We start from the raw sequence: 22274 nt of genomic DNA on the forward strand, positions 1-22274 counted from the left end.
CTTTCAAGGTCTTGCCGCTTGCCTTACCTTAGGTTCCCGATGTTCATGGGACTTTCCACCCTCCATTCCTGTTACTCCCCTGGGGTTGCCCCTTGAGCGGCCTCAGAGGTCTCTAACGCTACTCCCTGCGTTGCCCCTTGAGCAGCCTCAGAGGTCTCTACCGCTCCCCCGGGTGGCCCTCGAGCCGCCTCAGAGGTCCCTAACGCGGCTCCCTCGGGTGGCCCTCGAGCGGCCTCAGAGGTCCCTAACGCGGCTCCCCGGGTGACCCCTCCAGCGGCCTCAGAGGACCCTAACGCGGCTCCCCGGGTGGCCCTCGAGCGGCCTCAGAGGTCCCTAACGCGGCTCCCCGGGTGGCCCTCGAGCGGCCTCAGAGGTCCCTAACGCGGCTCCCCCGGGTGACACCTCCAGCGGGCTCAGAGGTCCCTAACGCGGCTCCCCCAGGTGGCCCTCGAGCGGCCTCAGGGGTCCCTAACGCGGCTCCCCGGGTGGCCCTCGAGCGGCCTGGGGGGTCCCTAACGCGGCTCCCCCGGGTGGCCCTCGAGGGGCCTCAGAGGTCCCTAATGCGGCTCCCCCGGGTGGCCGTCGAGCGGGCTCAGAGGTCCCTAACGCGGCTCCCCCAGGTGGCCCTCGAGCGGGCTCAGAGGTCCCTAACGCGGCTCCCCAGGTGGCCCTCCAGCGGCCTCAGAGGTCTCTAACGTCCGTCAGCGGGGTCAGGTGTTCTGACCCCCAGGGCCGCGTATTCCGCCCCGAGGCCGGGCCAGCTGGGAAGCAGCGGGGAGCAGCCTCCACCCGTCGCCGGTGCCCGCGCCCCGCGCTCCCGAGCGCCCTGGGCTCCCCGGCGGCTCGGCGGGGTTAGCGGCCCCGACACGTCACACACACGCAAGGGGAGGCCTGTGCGCGCGGACCCAGCGGGCTACCCGCCCCCCCCGCCCCCCCCCGCACGTCGGAGGCCCCCCTGCACCTGCGACCTGCGGGGCCACGAACCCCGCCCTCGCTTGCCGCCTCCCCTTCCTCCCATCACACCAAACACAGGCGACCTGCGAATGTCCCCAAGTTTCGCCCCGCAGGGAAACATAAACCACAGACTCCCTTCAGGTCAGATTCCCTCTTTGCGGGGGAAATAGAAAAAAAAAGAAAAATAAAAAAAGAGGAAAGAACAGTTGGCGCATGCGCCGTGTGCACCAGCGCCCCCGCCCCGCCCCCTTCCCCGCGCTCAGCACGCATGCGCCGGGCTCTCCGCCTCGCCCGCGCAGCGCCCCGGGCTTCCCGCCCGGAAGTGGGCCCCGTCCGGCCGGATGTTGTTGTGAATCCCGGAGACACGTGAGGCGCCGCGACGTCATCACAGGCACGCGAAGGAAACATGGCGGCGGCGGCGGGGGTTGGGAGCGGGAGGGTGAGTAACGGCGCCGGCGAGCGGCCCCGGGCTTCTCCGCGACGCGGTCGCTTGCGCTGCCCCGGGGCGGGGAGCCGGGGCGGAGGCCCGGGGAGGCCGAGCTCAGTGGGGGACGGAGGAGGGCGGCCGTGTGGGCCGCTGGGCCGGGCCTGCGGGCTGGGGCCGGGCCTCGGCGCGGGCCCGGAGCCGCGGGGCTTCCTCGGCGTTGCCTGTCCGAAGCCGCGGCAGCTGTGCCTGCCTCCTGGCTCGCTGCGCCTCCCTTCGTGCTGACCCTCGGTTCTGTGCGGACGCCCCTTCTGGCGGCGGCGGCTTTCCCTCTCCCTCCGTTCCCCTTCGAGGCTGTCTCTGCCTCTCTGTGCCGAGGGCATCTTGTGCCCCGGGCGACGAGCTGAACACAGCTGCCGTGCGCCTGGCTCGGAACGAAAGAGCGCATTTGGGTTCATTCTCCCCGGACTGCCGGCTGGGCGGCTGCCGGCCCGCGAGCGGCGGGGCGTTTGCGGACTCGGGGCGCGGGGGGGTGGGGACGCGTCGGTGCAGGTGTGGACCGCTCGGGGGCCCGGGCTGTGCTCGCGAGGGGGGGGCTGTGCTCACGGGGACCCCCGGGATGTGCTCTTGGAAGTCCCCGGGATGTGCTCGCTGGGGCCCCCGGGAAGTGCTCCTGGGGGCCTCCGGGATGTGCTCCTGGGGGACTCCGGAATGTGCTCCTGGGGACCCCCGGGAAGTGCTCCTGGGGGCCTCCAGGATGTGCTCCTGGGGACCCCCGGGAAGTGCTCCTGGGGGCCTCCGGGATGTGCTCGCGGGGCCCCTGTAATGTGCTCCTGGGGGCCTCCAGGATGTGCTCCTGGGGGCCTCCGGGATGTGCCCCTGGGGACCCCCGGGAAGTGCTCCTGGAAGCCCCTGGGATGTGCTCCTGGGGACCCCCGGGAAGTGCTCCTGGAAGCCCCCCGGGATGTGCTCCTGGGGGCCTCTGGGATGTGCTCCTGGGACCCCCCGGGAAGTGCTCCTGAGGGCCCCCGGAATGTGCTCCTGGGGACCCCCCCGGGAAGTGCTCCTGGGGGCCCCCGGGCTGTGCTTGCAGGGCCTTCGGAATGTGCTCGCGGGGACCCCTGGTCTGTGCTCCTTGGAGCCCCTGGGCTGTGCTCGCGGGGCCCCCGGGGATGTGCTTGCGGGGCCTCCAGAATGTACTCCTGGGGGCCCCCGGGCTGTGCTCCTGGGAGCCCCTGGGCTGTACTCGCGGGGGCCCCTGGGCAGCCGCCGTGACCCGCAGGTGGTTAGGAACCGGGATCAGCGCGGGGGGTGCCTCGTAGGTGGTCGGGACGGGCTCGGAGCGCACAGCTTGATGTACTGAGGACCGTCAGGACTAGCCGCCGGCGGTTGCCGCTGCGGGAGCAGTTTGTCAACAGTTGGGTCTGGCGGTGACTCATCGAACAGCGGTGACCACGTACTCGCTTGTCGTACTCGCTTGTCGCCGGTCACCTCGCGGTTCCTGCAGTCTCCCGCCTCTTCCCTGCGGCTGCTCTCTTTCCCCCATGTTGGGGGATCTAACAACGTTTGTGGTTTGGAGTGTGGACCACTCTACTCGGCGGCGAGAATAACACGTGTGGTCTCGGTTTTGCTGTGGCTTGGAAGTGTGACTTTGGGAAACTGAGCAAGCATGACTTCTCTATCCTTATTGTTTTTTTTTTTTTTTAAGATTTTATTTATTCATGAGACAGAGACAGAGAGAGGCAGAGACACAGGCAGAGGGAGAAGCAGGCTCCCTGCGGGGAGTTCGATGTGGGACCCCAGGATCAGGCCCTGAGCCAAAGGCAGGTGCTCCACCACTGAGGTCCCCCCCATCCCCCACCCCCGCGCCCCATGGTGTGGATTGTTTTTGAGAGAATCCTTGAGATAAGCCCAGTTGTGAAATTTAAGACCTTTTCTCACCCTTTCCTTTACTTCCAGTCACTGTCTTTCATAATCTGACTTTTTTTTTTTTTTTTTTTTAGGATTTTATTTTAGACAGAGTGTGAGAGGGGAGAGGGGCAGAGGGAGAGCGAGAATCGTATGCAGACACCCTGTGGAGCATGGAGCCCTGCACAGGGCTTGATTCCCTCACTCAGTACCTGAGCCAGAATCAAGAGTCGGGTGTCAGCCGACTGAGCCACCCAGGGGCCCCCTTAATCTAACTTCTTAAAATTGGTCTTTTGCTTCATAACTCCATGTCATCACCTCATTTATCCTCACTCATTGTAAGTGGACACCCGTAGCCATCATACCACCCAAGCTATTTCTCTATGCCAAAAGCTCCCCCTCTCCCAAGTAATACCATCATGACCAGCAAAAACCACTTATTCTGCCCTGAGTTCAGATCTAGGTTAATGTCATTCAGGGGTTGCATGTCATACAAACGCGCAGAGGCATTTATTTCAATAACAATCAGGAACCAAGTCCTACCAGTTTACCTTAAAGAAGTTTCTTAAATTCCTGCATCCTCTTCATTCTCTGTGTTTAGTTCCTTTAGTCTGCCTCTGCTCTTGAGTTCTTGGCTGATTTTTCTCCGTGTTTGCAGTTTCTTTGTCCACAGTCCCTTCTCTATACCACCACTGGAGGTTTTTGGTTTTTTTGTTTGTAATCTACAAATCTGATTGTCTCTAGCTTTATTATTTTTAAAGATTATATTTATTTGAGACAGTAAGAGCACAAGCTGGGAGGAGGGTCAGAGGGAGAAGAAAAGGGAGAAGCAGACTCAGACCCTTGGCTGAGCAGGGAGCCCAATGGAAGGCTTGATCCCAGGACCTTGAGATCATAACCTGAGCCAAAGGCAGACACTTCACTGACTGAGCCACCCAGGCGCCCCTGTCTCTCGCATTCAAAAACAAACAAAATCTGGGGCACCTGGATAGCTTGGTCAGTTAAGCGTCTGCCTCTTGATTTTGGCTTGGGTGGTGATATCACGGTGATGACATCAAGCCCCACGTGGGCCCTCTCAACAGTCTGCTTGAGGTTCTTTCTTGCCATCTGGCTCTCCCCCCACTTGTACGTGCACAGGCTCTCTCAAAATAAAATCTTAAAAAAAACAAAAACCTTTTTTTTGTTACTGTCACCATTAAAATATTACTAGAGGCTGCTTAACATAGCATAAAAAGTCGTGTTCCCTTCCTGGCTTTATGCTATGCTTCCCTACTTTCCAGTCTTGTTCCTTTGGGAAAGGGGAGTAGGGGATAATCGATAGATGTGAGAGAGTAAGTGTGTTTGTGTGTCTATATTTTCTATATTTCTATATGTATTTTCTTTACCCCCCCCCCCCCGGAAAGGTTCAGCAAAGACCTGTCTAGCTTAGAAATCTAGGGCAGTGACTGTTAACCAAGCCTCACAAAGAACCACATGTGGTACTTTTAAAGAAAATACACGTGCTGGTGGATAGAATCAGTGTTGAGATCTAGGATGTAGAGTAATTTTTTTGAAATAATTGTTTTGCTTTGAACTTTGAGTGTAGGAAGTCATCAAAGAAGTTAACCTTTGTCATATGGGGAAGCAGTATAAGATAACAGTTAAGAGTTTGGATTCTGGATCCAAAACAGTTTTGAAAATTAACTTCACACTTACTAAAGTGACTTCAGTCAAATTACTTAACCTTTTTGTGCTTCAGTCTCCTCATTTGTATGGGGATGTTATAGGACCTACTTTATGGGATAGTAAGGAGGATCAATAAGTAAATATATTAGAACAAAGCCTGGCACATACTGGATGCTGTGTAGATGTTATTCATAATCTCAGTTTCTCTGCAAGTCATTGTTTAGGTGTAGCAGAATTTAAATATTTACAGTACGGTTTTTGGTATGGGTATAAATTTCATTTTTGAAATTAACTCTAGTTCTATTTCTCATTGTTATTTTAGGATTTGAAAAATACCTTGTTTTAGAAATTATGTAGTTTTGATGAATGAAAAATCATCACAATCAGGCAGTGGTTAAGGAGATGGAGCTTGATTGTCTGGCTGTATACTTTGGGCAAATTTCTTAACTTCCTTGTGCCCAGTTTTCTCATTTGTAAATGAGGGATAATTATATTTCCACTTATAAAGAGGATTAAATGAGTCATTTTTTTGCAAAGCTTTCAGAATAGCGCTTGGTGCCAAGTAAGTGCTCAATAAATGTTAGCTGCTGCTATTGGCAATGAAAAATTTTCAGACTCAAACATTATAAGGCTATTATTGGTTAGTAAATAGTTGAATTTTTTTTAAAGACATATTTGCTTATTCATGAGAGACACAGAGAGGGGCAGAGACACAGTCAGAGGGAGGAGCAGGCTCCATGCAGGGAGCCCAATGTGGGACTCAATCCTAGGACCCGGGGATCACGACCTGAGCCAAAGGCAGATGCTCAACCACTGAGCCACCCAGGCACCCCAATAGTTGAATATTTTTCCTGGATTTTCCACTGAGAGTTAAGCTGCTCACAAATATAAAAGCAATATAGTTAAGTAAAATAAATTAGGAAAAGAAGGTAAAAGGAAAGTAAGAAAAGGTAAATGGTACTGAAAGTACATTTATTAGATAACCTGTATGCTTTAGGGGGCCATAGTTTAGTTCTAAGTTTTTTAGCAGCCAAAGTAAAGAGGGGAACTTGATTGTTACAAAGATGATAGGATCCACAGCAAAATAAAACCAAAAGCAAAACCCAGAAAACTAGTTTCTGAATGGTAGATCGGAGAATAAACTCTCCCATAGGTTCTTTGTACTATGTAATATAATGCATGTACTTACATGGAGTATTACATCTTTTTTTTTTTAAGAGATTATTTGAGAGAGGAAGAAAGTGCAAGAGTGCATAGAGGGAGGGACAGAGGGAGAGAGAAACTCAAGCAGACTCTGCACTGAGCGCAGAGGCTGTTGAGGGGCTCCATCTCACAACCCCGAGATCATAAGCCAAAAAAACCAAGAGTTGGACACTCAACCTACCGTACCACCCAGACACCCCTGTATCTTTTTGGTAAGGAAAAAGGACCCTGTAATGCTTCTAGTAGGCTGATGGTTTTATGCCAATGGGTAGTTCACTAGTTTAGTAAATACAGGGTACCAATTTGACGTCTTCAGGTCTCTGATTGGCTAAAACAGATAGGTTTTTGTCTTACATGAATTCAATTTTGCATAAATATCTTTCTTAGCTGGGCTTTGGAAAGTAGGTCTGAGTTTGATCATAAATCCTGATTAATTCTTGGAGTTCAGGTTTTTATTTTTTTATTTATTTTATTTTTGTATTGTGTGTGGAGCAATGTATTTTAACAGTTAACCAAACAGAGGAGTGACTTTTTTTTTTTTTTCTGAATATTGAGAGGAGAAATAGGGACACTGCCTTACAGTGAAGACCATCTTGTGTCTTCTATAGCTGGTGGACAGAATTGAGTTAATGGAATGAGTTGAATTTACCTATCACAGCGAAGGCGGGAGAAAGGAGGTTGAAATAGGTTTTCATCTTAGACCCAGTGCCCTGGTTGTTAGTTTACTTTCGTTTATTTATTCAACAATTATTTATTAAGCATCTGATTTGATCAAGGCACTATATTAGGCATTGGTCCCTTACCTTCTATCTTACAGACTTAAGTTCTTTTTTTTTTTTTTTTTAAAGATTTTATTTATTTATTCACGAGAGACACAGAGAGAGAGAGAGAGAGGCAGAGACACAGGCAGAGGGAGAAGCAGGCCCCATGCAGGGAGCCTGATGTGGGACTCGATCCCGGGTCTCCAGGATCACACCCCGGGCTGAAGGCGCAGCTAAACCGCTGAGCCACCAGGGCTGCCCCAGACTTAAGTTCTTTAGAAGGAAAATACTCAGTAGTACTCATCTCTTTGTCTTTTCTAAATAAGAAATGCAAAGTGAATTTCAAGTCCTTGAAGTGGGTGCTGTTTTTAGTGAATGTTTATGTTTTGAAGACCAGTAAACTGACTGATCATGAGGACAGGGCCTGAAATGTTTGGCTTGCATCCAGCCTAGATTCTGGCGCAGAGCAGATATTCAGTGATCAGGAATAAGCAAGAAGAGAAAATGAGTGGGGACTAGAGTGGGAGAGACAGAATCACTAGATTACTCTTGTTTTGGAGTTAAAAAGTCGGGTTTTAGTACACTTGGGTTTTACCCTGTTTTTACTGTGATTGTTTTAGAAATTCTGAAAGAAAAAAAATAGTGAATGCTTGGGAAATGAGCCGTAATTTTTTTTAGTTTGTTTTGATGGCATTCTTATAGGAATTTATTTTGTACCTTAAATTTGACCGCTTCTAATTCCCTTTAGACAAGCTTATAATCCCCTGAAACCCTTGTGCTTTAGAAATGTAAATAATATTCTAATATCTAGATTTTCCTGGAGAACTTTTCTTTTCCTGGACTAGATCTTACAACATGGTAATACCTTACTGGTGTCGAATACAATAGGAGTATGTCTTCTTTTTTTTTCTGGCATTCTTTAGCAAACGTTTGAGTGCCTTCTGTGTTTTGAGTTCTTTGGATACAGAGTGGTTAAACATAGACTTTATTCTTGACGCAGTACAGTAGTTTGCAAATTTAACAAGTTATTTCATTTTATGAATTAATAAAAACATGGCTTTTTTTGGGAGAAGAATTAAATATTAGGTTTTTGATGGAAAATAGCCGCTGGGACTAAACGAAAAATTGTAGCCTTAGTTTTTTATTTTTGCTTTTTGGTTGAAGGAAATCCTCGTGAAATCTGTTTACTGTCTCTTAGCGTGCAATACTATAATGTGTATGTCATCCTTGGCATAAGACAAGTCATTCATTTAGTCCTCACTGTGCCTCCCCAGTCTGCTAAGTTATTCCTGTCTTCCTGTGTGACATTGTTTGTTGTTCAGCACACTGTTGCCCTTCAGAAGCAGTAATAGTTCTGCCGCCTACCCCTTGAGAATTGTAACATCCTTAATATCCCAACATCTTTATATCTTCCCTCAGAACTTCTGGGACTCGTTCTTCTTAAAACCACTTATATTCTACATTTCTGTAGTTTCCCAGTCATTACTAATTAACTTGTCCCAAATAAAACTATTTACTTTTTTCCTTTTGTATTCCCTGTCTCAGTGAAGAACCTCATCCACTCAGTTTTGTCCTTGATTTCTCTTCTCTTCATCTCCCACATCTAATCAGTCATGAAGTCCTATCCTTGTGACCTTCTGAATACTTTTCTGAGCCATCTGCCTTTCTTCGTCCCGTCTGCCACTGCTGTACTTCAAGCCACCATGAATCTCTCCCTCCACCTGTTTATTACTGGAGGTATTACTGCAGCTGTTTATTCTTGGCTCTGCAGCCAGTGTGTTGGCTTAGAAAGGCCAAGTCTGACCATGGCATTCCCCTCCTAGAACTTTTTAATGGCTTTCTACTAGCAAAGAGTTGTCTTGAGGACAAATTCCGAATTCTCAAATTCTTGAGCTTGGTTTATAAAACTCTTTGTAGGGATCCCTGGGTGGCGCAGCGGTTTGGCGCCTGCCTTTGGCCCGGGGCGCGATCCTGGAGACCCGGGATCGAATCCCACGTCGGGCTCCCGGTGCATGGAGCCTGCTTCTCCCTCTGCCTGTGTCTCTGCCTCTCTCTCTCTCACTGTGTGCCTGTCATAAATAAAGTAAAAAAAAAAAAAAAAAAATTAAAAAAAAAAGAACTCTTAAAACTCTTTGTAATCTGATACAGTCTCTACTCTTGTCTCTAAACTCTTTTACGTCTACTATCTGATCTGGATTGTGGCCATACACCGAACTACTGCCCTCTCTGTAGAACATACATTCTCTGCTCTTATTGTGGCCATACACCGAACTACTGCCCTCTCTGTAGAACATACATTCTCTGCCAAGAGCATAAACCCTTTTCTAGTTTTTTTTTTTTTTCCTTTTCTAGTTATAATTGTCATTCTCCAGGTCTCAGTTTATGTGTCCCTCCAGGTATATTTTTCTGATTTCTCATCCTGCCTGAGTCCTTAAGTCTAGATTAGATATCATTTATAAGGTTCTACTGTGGTAGCCTCTTCATGCATGTATGATACAGGGTAATTACCTGTTTTCTTATCCTAATCCCCTCTTAGTTTGTAAGTGCTACGGAGGAGGTGACTGGATCTTATGTACTTATACCTAGGAACATGCTCCGTGCCTGACTCATTTTGTGCATTTGTTTTGTATTTATTGAAGAAATAACTGAAAATGACATTCAGGACCCTGTGCATACTTTTGTCACACTTTACCATGACCGTTTATTTACTGATTTACATGACGGTACTAGTTTGGGCAGACACTTTTTTTGGGTGTGTTTTTTTCCACCAGAACCTTTTATTCCCAACATTTAGTTGAAGCTCAGTGAATAAGTCTATGAGTAAAGAAACTTCTAAATCAGATTAGATGGAGTGAGGGTAGTGGGAAGAATTTGGACGGGCTGTTGCTTGCTCTTTTGAATTATTTAGTAGAAGTTATTTGCAGAATGTGTAATGAAGGGAGAGAGTGCGCACGTAAAAAGGCACAAGGCTTTGAGGTGAGTTCAGAGTGGCCCAAGGCAGGAAATTTGTATGTACTGGGGAGTGTCAGGTGTTGATTAGCTGCAGAGGTAAAGTATAGAGGGTGGAGTCAGAAGGCTTTTAAGCTCAGGTATGTCACCATCAGGTATGCATTTTATAAAGATCAATTTTGGCAGTGTTTACACATTAAGCACTCTACACGGATTATTGAACGGTGACTAGATTGGGAGAAGAGGGACCAGAAAATGTTGTTTTAGCAACTCAGGATAGAAATGATGAGGGGTCCATGTCAGAGGTGAAGATTTGAGGGATTTAGGAGATAGGATGGGGCTGATGAAAAAAAGTTAGGATAACTTGAGTCGATGGGACATCTTTGACAGAACTGGGAATGTCAGAAGAGAGCAGATTCGGGGTAGAATATATCGAGTTTAAGATGCCCGTGGGTTACTCAAATGAGAATATCAAGTAAGTGCTTAGATCCTTGGGTGTGGAGCTCATTAGAATTCCTGGGTTTAACTGTGGTATTTTGTGGGGATACTTTTTCTAACCAAAGCTTAAATTTTCAATGTGCTTAATAGTTTTAAAGAAACTGAATTTTTAAAGCTTTGTTATTGTTAAATTTAGCTTATAAAATTCACATAGCTTCTACAGTTCAAGAATGTATGTTATGTATAGTAGATATTGCATTTACATGTTTGAACAGATATTTAGGGTAAGAATTTTATTCCTAAGCTTAAGTAAATTTAAAATATCTGGGTTGAGGGGCGCCTGGGTGGCTCAGTTAAGCGTCTGCCTTTGGCTCGGGTCACTATCCTGGAGTCCTAGGATCAAGCCCCTAGTCTGGCTCCCTGCTCAGTAGGGAGTCTGCTTCTCCTTCCCCCTCTGCTCCTCCCCCCTGCTTGTGCACTCTTTTTCTGTCTCTCAGGTAAATAAATAAAATATATTTTTTAAAAATCTGGGTTGAATTGGAGAATTTTGAAAATAAAGATTATGATAATCATAATAATACAAATAAAAATCCAGTCCCACTTAAGTGTAAGGAACAATATAAAAAATTACTTACTGATATATTGTGCAACTTTTTTTTTTTTTTTAATCTTTTTCAGCTCTTTTGTCAGAAAGTAGCAAGGTCTTGGGTTGGATTGTCCCAAGTACGTTCTTTTTATCTAGAAAGTTGAATTTATCTGTTTGTCTGCCTCATTTTTGCCTTTTACTTCTAACTTTTGCTAAATTAGAGGTCAGAAAGTTTATTCTAAAACATTTGCTATGGTCTGGAAGTTATATCTGGCAGAGTTCATTTGCTAAAGGAAAAAAAATTTACAGTTTATGTTCCCATCAACAGGTCATTATCCTTCAGAGTTTTGTAAATATACTTACCTGCTTAGGCATCTTAGCAAATATTTAAAAATAGATAAGAGCCTGGAGGGCATGAGGCAGTTTTATTCCAAATGGACTATTTTCTCCTTTTTTAAGTACTTTTAATACGTTGTTCTTCTATTTTCCCCCCTCCCAGGAGGGTGGGTAGCCCTTAGAATATTCTAGTTTGTGTAAAGATTTTTACCTTTTTTATAACACTGCCAGGTACATGTAGGCAAGGAACTTTATCTTGTTTATTTTTCTGTTCTTCATGATGTCTGACATATAAGCGCCTACTAAAAGTTTCAGTTTGAATCAATTTTATATAATTAGCTTAATGCCACTAAGTGACAAGTCTTTGTTGATAGTAATTTGCTCCCAATGGACACCTAATCTGCACTGAAAAACAGGGTGTGATGTAAAATTTTCTTTTGAGGCAGGACCAACTTCCCTTTTCTTTCTTTTTTAAGAGAACTATCTCTACTGACATATTTATGTATATAGGTGTTACAGTTTAAAAGAAGAGGCCTTTCATGTAACTTTTTTTTCATATAGTTTTGAGGTACAATTGACAATAAGTTGTACACGTGCAGTGTGTAATTTGATAAGTTATGTATGTGTACACCAAGCCCATCAATACAAGATGATGATATTTCTACCAAAGTTTCCTTAGGACTCACAGGAATCTGTCACTACTTTTACCCTGTCCACAGACAACGATTGAGCTGCTTTTTGTCACTATAGATTAGTTTACATTTTCTAGAATTTTATATAATTGGAATTATATAGTTTGTACTCTGTTTTTGATCTTCATTTAGTATAATTATTTTGAGATTTGTTAAAGTTCATGTATCATTAGTTTATTCATTTTTATCGCCAAATAGTATCCCATTGTATCGGTATACCAGGATTTGTTCATCCATTAACTTGTTGATAGACATTTGGATTTTTTCTACTTTTGGCTGTTACAAATAGAGCTGCTACCAAAATTATAGTCTTTTTATGAACAGATGCTTTCTGTTTTCTTGGGCAAATACCAAAGAGTAAAATGGCTGGATCATAATGTTAGCTGCATGCATAGCATTTTAAGAAACTGCCAAGCTATTTTCCCACGTAGATGTACCATTTTATATTTTCACTGTAGTGTATGAAAGTTCCAGCTGTTCCACATCTCTGTCAACATTTGGCATGTTAATCTTTTTAATGATAGCCATTCTAATAGATGTGTAATATTTCATTATGGTTTCAGTTTGCATTTCCCTAATGATTAATGATGTTGAGTATCTTTTCATGTGGATATATGTCATCCCTGTATCTTCCTTGGTGAAGTGTCTGTTCAAATCTTTTGCCCGTTTTATTTTAAACTGTGTTACTCATTTTCTTGTTACTGAGTTTTGAGAGTTATGTTCTGAATGTAGGTCCTTTAGTAGATATGTGATGTGATTTGCAAATGTATTTTCTCTGCTTGAGCCTTGGCTTTTCATTTGCTTGATAATGGCTTTTAAAGAGCAGAAGTATTCAATTCTGTTGATGTGTTGGTTCTTTTCTTTCATTCATTTCTAAAAAAATTTTTGCCAAACCCAAGGCCATAAGATTTTCTCCTATATTTTCTTTCTGAGTTTTGTAGTTTTAGGTTTTTTTTAAAATTTTTTTAAAGATTTATTTATTTATTTGAAAGAGAGAGGGAGAGCACCTTCACACAAGCATGGGGGAAGGAGGTGAGGGAGAGGGAGAGAGAGAATCTCAAGCAGACTCCACACTCTAGAGTGGATTCTGACTGTGGACTCAATCCCTTGACCCTGAGATCAGGACCTGAGCTAAAACCAAGAGTCAGACACTTAACTGACTGTGCCACCCAGGTGCCCTTGTAGTTTTAGTTTTTACATTTAAATTTGTGATCCATTTCAGTTTAATTTTTGTATATGTGGTGCAGTGTTTGGATTGAAGTTGATTTTTTTACACAGTGATACCGAGTCATTTAGGACTATATGTTGAAAAGACTATTCTTCATTTGCTGAATTGCTTTTGTACTTTTGTCAGAAGCAAATTTATGTTGACTTTGGAACTCTTTTTTTCTGTATAGTCTGTTTCTCTTTACATCAATATTACTTTTCATTGGTTATTAGAGATTTATACTGAATCTTAGAGTGAGATATGTTAGTGCTCCACCATTCTATTTCAAGGCTGATTGGATTATTCTAGGTCATTTGAATTTCCACCAAATTTTAGAATTAGCTTGTTCATATCTTCAGAAGAGCCTCCTCGGATTTTGATTAGCATTGCAATTAATCTATAGGTCAGTTTGGGAGAGAATGGGCATCGTAACAATATTGATTCTCCTAAGCCATGAACATGGTGTATTTTGTATTTAATTTAGATCTTCTTTTATTTCTTTGAAATACTTTCATAATCTTCAGTTTAGAAGTCTTGCATATCTTCTATTCGATTTATACCTGAGTATTTGAGACTTTGATGTTATTGTAAATGTATTTAATATGTATATAAATTGATTTTTTGTATATTGATCTTGAATCCTGGGTCCTTGTTTTTTTTATTTTTTTAAATATTTATTTATTTATTTATTTATTTATTTATTTATTTATTTATTTATTTATTTATTTTTTTCTGGGTCCTTGTTAAATAAATTCACTTAGTTTACTAAAACTAACTAGATTTTACGTAGCTTCTACTGGATTTTCTACGTAGACAGTCATGTCACCTGCAAATAAGTTGTTTGACTTCTATCCTATCTAGATGCCTTTTATTTTTTGTTTATTGTAATGTCTAAAACTTAAGTATGGTCCTGAATAGTTAAGATTGGACTTGGTAAATGTTTTGTGTATACTTGAAAAAGAATGTGTATTCTGTTGTTGGGCAGAGTGCCAATTAGGTCAAGTTGTTTGATAGTGTTACTCAAGTCTTATATTGTGACTGATTTTCTGTCAACTGTTGCAGAAGTTATTGAGAGGGGTATTGAAATATGACTATAATTGTGGATTTGTTTATTCATGCAATTCTATCAGTTGATGTTTAAAATTTTTGAAATTCTCTTATGTGCATAAGTGTTTAGGGTTAGGTTGTCTTGATGTATTGACTATTTTTTCATTGAAATTATCTTTGTACCTGGTAATATTTCTTTTTTAAATTTACTTTTGTCTGCTATTAATATAGCCATGCTAGCTTTCTTTTTTTTTTCCATGCTAGCTTTCTTTTGATTGTTAGTGTAGTATATCTTTTCATATATATATATATCTATATATATATATATATATATATAGATATATGATATATTAGCCAGTTTGTGTTTTTATATTTAAAATAGTTTTCTTATAGGTAGCATAGTTTGGTCTTATTTTCTATCCAATCTGACAACCTCTTTTTGGTTGGAGTCTTTAGATGATTTACATTAATGTGATTACTGATGTGGTTCAATTTAAATTAGTCTTTTTACTATTTGTTTTCTATTTGTCCCATCTTTTCTTTGTTCCATTTTCTATTTCTGCCTTTAACATTTTTTTGTAACGTAGGTCTGATGGTGAGGATTTTTTTTCCCCTTTTTTTAGCTTTTATATGTTTGAAAAAGTATTTTACCTTCTTTTTTGAAAGATGTTTTCTCTGGGTATAGAATTATAGGTTAGCAATGTTTCACTTTCAGTATTTTTTTTTTTAAAGATTTTATTTATTCAGGAGAGAAACAGAGAGAGAGAGGCAGAGACACAGGCAGAGGGAGAAGCAGGCATCATACAGAGAGCCTGATGTGGGACTCGATCCAGGATCTCCAGGATCATGCCCTGGACTGCAGGCGGCGCTAAACCGCTGAGCCACCGGGGCTGCCCTCACTTTCAGTATTTTAAAGATGTTGCTCCAAAGAGATAGGAAGAAGCATTGAGAAATGATGGATATGTTTATGGGTTGATGATGATGATGATTTCATGGGTGTATACTTATCCCCAGACTTATCTAGTTGTACACATTAAAGGGATGCCTGGGTGGCTCAGTCAGTTTAAATATCTGCCTTTGGCTTGGGTCATGAACTCGGTCCTGGAACTGAACCCCGAGCCCCGAGTTATGACTCACTGCTCAGCAGGGAGTCTGCTTCTCTCTCTACTCCCCCTGACTCCCACCCCCAGCTCATGCTCTCACTCTCAAATAAATCTTAAAAACAATCGTATACATTAAATAAATGTCAATCATACCTTAGTAATGTGGTTAAAAAGAAAAAAGGTGTTGCTTCATTATCTTCTAGTCTTGTTTCTAAAAAGAGATCTGCTGTATTCATTACATTTAATGTTTTTTTATCTGGGTGACTTTAAGATTTTTCTGTGTTATTACTGATTTTGTATGATTTGTACCTATATATAGTTTTCTTTGCGATTCTTGCACTTTGGAGTTCATTTGGGTGTTTAGATCTGTGGGTTTATTGTCTTCATCAGATTTGGAAAAATACCTGCAATTATTTTTTCAAAAGTGATCTTTTTCTGTTTCTCCCCCATCATCATTTCCTTCAGGTACTTCAGTTATATGTATATTAGACCACTGGAGGTTTTCCTGCAGCTCATTGATGCTGTTCACCTTTTCTCATTCTTTTTAGCCTTCTGTGTGTGTGTGTGTGTGTGTGTGTGTGTGTCTGTGTCTGTGTGTGTCTGTTTGTATGGTTTCTGTTGCTGTAACTTCAGGTTCTTTATTCTTCTGCTGTGTCTAATCTGCCATTATCCCATTTAGTGTATTTTTCAAACTATATTGTAGTTTTCATCTCTAGAAGTTTACAGCGTGTTTTTTGTATTTTTGATGTCTTCTCAATGATTTCTAACTTTTCTCTTGAGTCTTGACTATATGGAGTTCAGTTATAATAATGCTTTAATATCCTTCTCTACTAATTCTATTATTTGTATCATTTTGGGTCATATTTAATTGGTTGATTTTCCTCCTCAGTAGGGTCAAATTTTTCTGACAGTGTGCCTGATTTTTTTTTTTTCAACTAGATATTAGCTGTTGTGGATTTTATCTTGTTGGTTATGGGTATTTTTATATTCCTATAAAATATTTTTGGCTTTACTCTGTTATGCGGAACCAATGTTTTTGGGTCTTGCTTTTAAACTTTCGTAGATGGGTACGGTATAGCATTTAATATGGAACTAATTTGCAGCATTGCTGAGCGTAGGCTGTTCTGAGTACTCTACCTGGTGCCCTGTAAATTATGAGGTTTCCCAGTCTGGTGGGAACAATTCCCTGTGAGGCTGCATATTGTTTCTTGTAATAATTTCATGTGGCTTTCCCCCCAGCAGTAGGTAATTTAATGTAAATTACTGATACACATGCACTAGAACTCTGCTGACTACTCAGGGAGGGACCTCTGCGGATCTCTTTGTAGCTCTCTGTGCACTTCTGTCTTCCGTGGTACTCTGTCCTGTGAACTATGTCTTGGCCTCCCCCAGTTCCCAGTTCTGTGTTGCTCAACTCCAGGAGACCACTAGACATCAACTGGGGTTTCTTTCCCTTTGCCAACTAGAAACTCTCTCAAGACGGTAAGCTCCAGCAGTTGTATGGCTCACTTCATTTGTTTGCTTTGAAAGCAGTCACTGTCCTTCATTACCTGATAAAAAACAAAAAAGAAAACATTGTTTAATAGGTTTGGCCGGTTTGCTTGCTTGCTTGCATTTTTGTTTTTAGTTTTGTTTTCTGGTGAGAGGAGAAAGCCAGTCTCTTTTACTCCATTGTGGCTACATGCATAAGATACTACAGAGATTTTTTCCCCCCTCTGTTTTTGGTGGAAATAATACTTCTATATATCTTTTTTCCTCACGCTCAGGCTGAATATTTGACTGTGTTCCAAGTTTGTTTCTTTGGTTGTTAGGAACTCTGAGATGGTCTTTTCCTTCCAGAGTTGTTTTTCTTTTTTTTAAGATTTATTTACTTACTTACTTATTCGAGAGCATGTGCAGGATGCTTACCGGACTGAGCCACCCAGGTGTGCCTCTCCCAGAGTTTTTGTAATAACCATTTCATTCTTGTTAGGATTTTTTTTTCCTGCTTTGTGTTTTCTGAGAGGTGACGTTGTCAACAAGACATTCAAGAATTTTATCAGATGCTGAAGTATTTAGAAAAAGATATCTGGCTAGGTGAAGGTCCTCATCACCTCTGTAGAGTGAGTTTATGCCAATTTGTAATTTATGTTAACGTATCTGTTTCCCCATTTCATTGGTGGTCTGTATAATCTCTGTAACCATAACGTTCTTTCCCCTCCTTCCCTTCCATTTTGCCAGTCCGCTTAGTAATAGGTGGTGCTATTCTCTCAAATCTGCTTGATGTGTAGTTTTCTCAGTGTATGTCCTTTCATTGTTGGATTCATGTCATGATTTCCATTTGACAATATTCCTCCACTACCTTTGAGATTTAGTTTAAATTGTTTTAAAACTGCACATTTTGGTTTTATTACCAGTAATTTTCAGCATTTGGGTTGTAAAACAAAACTTTTTTTTTAAGGTTTTATTTATTTATTCATGAGAGACACGCAGAGAGAGAGAGAGAGAGAGAGAGAGAGAGAGAGAGAGGCAGAGACACAGGCAGATGGAGAAGCAGGCTCCATGCAGGGAGCCCGATGTGGGACTCAATCCAGGGTCTCCAGGATCACACCCTGGGCTGAAGGTGGCGCTAAACCACTGAGCCACCCGGGCTGCCCTAAAACAAAACTTCTATACAGAAAAATGGCACATCTATAACTAAGGCAAACATCCTTGTAGCCAGCACTTCAGTCAAGAAATAGATCTTTGAAGTCACTCTAGAAGACCTTTCATGTACCCTTTCCCTCCACGTAACCACTGCCCTAACCTTTGTAGTACTTACTTTCTTACCTTTCTTTATTGGTACTGGCATTTTTAATTTGTTTTTTAAAATTATTTTTTATTTTATTTTTATTAAAGAGTTTTACTTATTCATTTGACAGAGAGTGCTTGTGCTTGTGCTCAAAAATGGGGTGGGAAGGTAGAAGGAGGGAAGCCAACTCCCTGCTGAGCTGGGAGCCTGATGTGGGGCTCCATCCCAGGACCTGGAGATCATGACCTGAGCCCAAGGCAGATAGATGCTTAACCCTGTACTGGCATTTTTAAAACATGGCTGTCCTGTCTTTTTTTGTGTGTATTTAAATTCTTCTTTTTTGTGTTCTACTGTAGTGTTACTTGGTACTTCTTCCAGTTCTGTTTTTCTCAGTTTTGCATCTTTTGTCTTTTGTAGTATTATTCATTTTTCTTTAGGTAGTTTGTTTATTCTCAAATTTCAATTTAAATTCCTCAGCAAATTGGGATGCCCGGTGGCTCAGTGGTTGAACCTCTGCCTCTGGCTCAGGGCATGATCCTGTAGTCCTGGGATCGAGTCCCACGTTGGGCTCCCCGCAGGGAGCCTGCTTCTCCCTCTCCCTGTGTCTCTGCCTCTCCCTCTCTGTGTCTCTCATGAATAAATAAATAAAAGCTTAAAAAATAAATTCCTCAGCAAGTAACGTATTTCTTGATTTTGAGAGGTTGAACCATACACAGAAATCATGGTCCAAAAACCTAAACCCATCCACCCCAAACCACCCAAATTCTGATTTTGACAACTATATATCCTGTTGTGTACAGTTTTCATACTTTGTTTTCCCTCCCAAATAAACTGGAAGATGAAGCGGAAACATGATTCGTATCTTCATTAGAGATGTATCCCAGATGTAATTTTGGTATATAATTTGTTCCATTGTAGAATATCATAAATTAGTAGATTATTAGGCTTTGAGAATCTGACGTAGGCTTTGAATAATATCTCAGGTATGTATGCTAGAGAAATGATTAGGCCCTTATATTTCACATTCAGTGCCTCTGTGTCCCTAGGGTAGCAATCATGGGGATGTCTTTACTGCCTGTACTTTGTGTCCGTATTTGGGATGCCTGGTGTGGATAACTCAGAGTGATTCCTCTGTGAAAGGAGTCTCAAACATGTGCATCTCTAGTAGTTCAGACTTCTGTCTCCGTCTTTTTCCTCTCCTAACTTTCTGTCTGCCAACTTCCTGACCTTAGTTTTCAATGCCTTTTACCTCATTGGAATATGATTTTTTTCTGACTTTAATTTTTTTCCTTTTATGTGTATGAACTCTTCATCTTCTCTCATCCTGGGTAGTAGAGGTGGTGTCTTTTCTTTGCTTCCTGTTGCACAGAGGACCTACTCGGGTTCACAGTACTGGTAATTGCTGACTACTTCAGATTGGAATATGATTATATAATATATTGGGACAATTTTGTCGGTCTATATATACTGAGCCTTAAGTTGATTGGCTTTTTCACTGTATACACTTTGGACAAATAAAACTTGTTTGAGCAGATCTCTGCAGCTCAACTCTGGACTAGTGGAAGAACCTTGATCTTATTGCTTAACTTCCTTGTGTTTTTTTTTCTCAGTTACAAAGTGGGAATGATAACACATATCTAATTGTGTTATGAGGATAAAATGTGATAACATAGAAATGCTGTGTAAGGTAATGCGTAATAGGAATATTATGGGATAAAATCATTTTAACCTTTCTTTTTATTTTGCATTAGAGATTATGAGCAAAACCAGAGTAAAAAAAATTGGAAACCTGTTTTATTAGATGTATTGCCTCAGATGAAATTCCTGATATCATAATTATTCCTGGTAGCAAAATAATTTTTTCTGTCAAACAAGTTTGGAGATAACTTTTTAAATTCTAATTATTACCATTGATGAAGATAGGAAGCAGAATGTTCTGACAGAACAATACTCCTCAGGAATCAGTTCACTTATAGAGCCTAATGAAGAAGAAATACCATTTTTTATGGTATTGTGTAAGATCACAATTTTAGTTGGACTTTTGTTTTTTGTGTTTTGAGCTATTAAAGGTAGTTGATACCTGTAGAGTTGTATTTTATTAGGCACATGTACCCAGAAGCTGGAGTGATAAACAGACATATGCTATAAATAAAAAAAAATAAGTAAAATCATTCTCGCAGAAAGAGAGTGGGGACGCCTGGGTGGCTCAGTGGTTGAGCGTCTGCCTTTGGCTCAGGTCATGGTCCTGGGGTCTCGGGATTGAGTCCCACGTCGGGCTCCCTGCATGGAGCCTGCTTCTCCCTCTGCCTGTGTCTCTGCCTCTCTCTATGTGTCTCTCATGAGTAAATCTTTAAAGAAAAAAAAGAGAGTGAAGGGCTATAATATTAAAGTGAATGATTCAAACCAAGATAATATAGAAGGAAACACTTAAGTTTTTTGTGTATAATATTTAGAAGTACAGATGGGAGAGAAACCAAAGGTTTTTGTTTAAAGGCCAAATTATTAAATAGTTGTTAATGGCTGCATTGATTTATAAATTAAAGACATTTAAAAATTATTTTTTAGTCGTAAGCAGCATGAGTTTCTACATCTCAGCAATTTCAGAAACTCCTTTCCTCTAGGGAAGCCATGTGGAATTTTTCTGGTAGTTTCTTTAGGCAATAACAGTTGAGATTTAATGGATGAAATCCTTAAATTGGGAAATCTGAAATCTCCTTTTTTGGTATGCATGTGGTCTTGGATAAAGTCACTGAAGAGCTTTGTGTCTGTTTATTCTTCTGTGAGATGGAGATGGAAATAAGGTCTATTTCTGACACATTCAGTTTGGCTATGAGAATTAACTGAGATTGGAATGCTTTGAAGACAAGATGAATAGTTAGAACTGTTACCTTAAAGTTGTTTGCTCTTTGAAGTAAATTACGTATTGATGCAAATAGTATGAGGTTTTTGTTTTTGTTTTTTTGTTCCTGTTAAGTCTCCTCAGGTTTAAGAGCTCAGGAGGGTAAGTTTATTAATTTCATTCTATTTCTGGCAGAATTAGTAATTTGTATTGGTTAACATCTACCCTTCAAATTAGAAAGCTGAACATGACTGCTTTCTAAAAACAATAGAAGTCTGGGTTTGGAGTTGTGGATTTTTGGACATGTAATTTGTCCCTCAAAGAATGATGGAGGGTTAAGGAACACAGAACCCAGAATGAGTGCAGCTTGGACATTTTGTAAGATGCCTGGTACTTTAATGCTTTTTAAATATTTCCCAGCTAAATTAGGAAACTCAACTTTTTCTTAAATGAAAAAGAGAAGAGGCAACACTTGGCCAACATAATGTATGGGAAAGAAAGAATTGCTTAATGTGCTTCATTTGGGTAATGTGTTTTATTTGATTATTTAGGATTCACTTACTTTATTAAGGTTTCAGAATCTATTTATTGTTAATAGTATAACCAAATCTTAGATTGCATTATTAATGAAGCTAAGCTTTTCTGGGCAAATGAGTGTCCCTTTATCTACTATGAAAACTGTGAAGCTCTTTTTTTTTTTTTTTTTTTAAGATTTTATTTATTTATTTGACATAGCACAAGCAGGGGTAGCAGCAGAGGGAGAGCAGGGAACCCGACTGGGCTTAATCCCAGGACCATGACTGGAGCCGAAGGCAGACACTCAACTGACTGAGCCACCCAGGCTTTCCAAGATATTTTTTTTAATCTAGCGGGGAGGGGTGGAGGTAGAGAATTTCAAGCAGATTCCCCACTGAGTTGGGGAGCCTGATGCAGGGCTTGATCCCAGGACCCATGAGATCATGAGCTTAGCTATAAAAGGAAGAGAACTGGAGGCTTAACCAACTGAGCCACCCAGGCAACCTGAAAACTATCAAGCTCTTGATTATTATTTTAGCTGAGGCTTAGGTAAAAGTATGCTAATGTGTAGTTTCCAGATATGTCACTGATCATTTGTCACTAAAGCTTGAAATTTTTTTTTTAAAAAAACGCTTTGACTTGCTCTTCATCTTTTAAAGACAAAGGAGAGCTTTTCTTTTTTTTTTTAATTTTATTTTTATTTTATGATAGTCACACACACAGAGAGAGAGAGGGGGGCAGAGACACAGGCAGAGGGAGAAGCAGGCTCCATGCACCGGGAGCCCGATATGGGATTCGATCCCGGGTCTCCAGGATCGCGCCCTGGGCCAAAGGCAGGCGCCAAACAGCTGCGCCACCCAGGGATCCCTAAAGCTT

At 42.0% G+C, this 22274-nt stretch overlaps 1 protein-coding gene across 2 annotated transcripts in view; it reads left to right on the plus strand.

Annotated features, from left to right (window-relative positions):
- The first annotated feature begins 1338 nt into the window (after positions 1 to 1338).
- The window catches only part of TBC1D15 (TBC1 domain family member 15), a 69684-nt gene continuing 48748 nt past the window's right edge, over positions 1339 to 22274 (plus strand). For both annotated transcript variants that reach the window (XM_055328478.1, XM_055328479.1), the window contains exon 1: positions 1339 to 1393. In XM_055328478.1, coding sequence (XP_055184453.1) covers positions 1361 to 1393 — 33 coding nt within the window. In that variant the 5' untranslated portion in view covers positions 1339 to 1360. The remainder of the gene's footprint in view (positions 1394 to 22274) is intronic.

This window comes from Nyctereutes procyonoides, unplaced genomic scaffold, assembly GCF_905146905.1.
Source record: "Nyctereutes procyonoides isolate TBG_1078 unplaced genomic scaffold, NYPRO_anot_genome, whole genome shotgun sequence".
Classification (NCBI taxonomy): domain Eukaryota; kingdom Metazoa; phylum Chordata; class Mammalia; order Carnivora; family Canidae; genus Nyctereutes; species Nyctereutes procyonoides.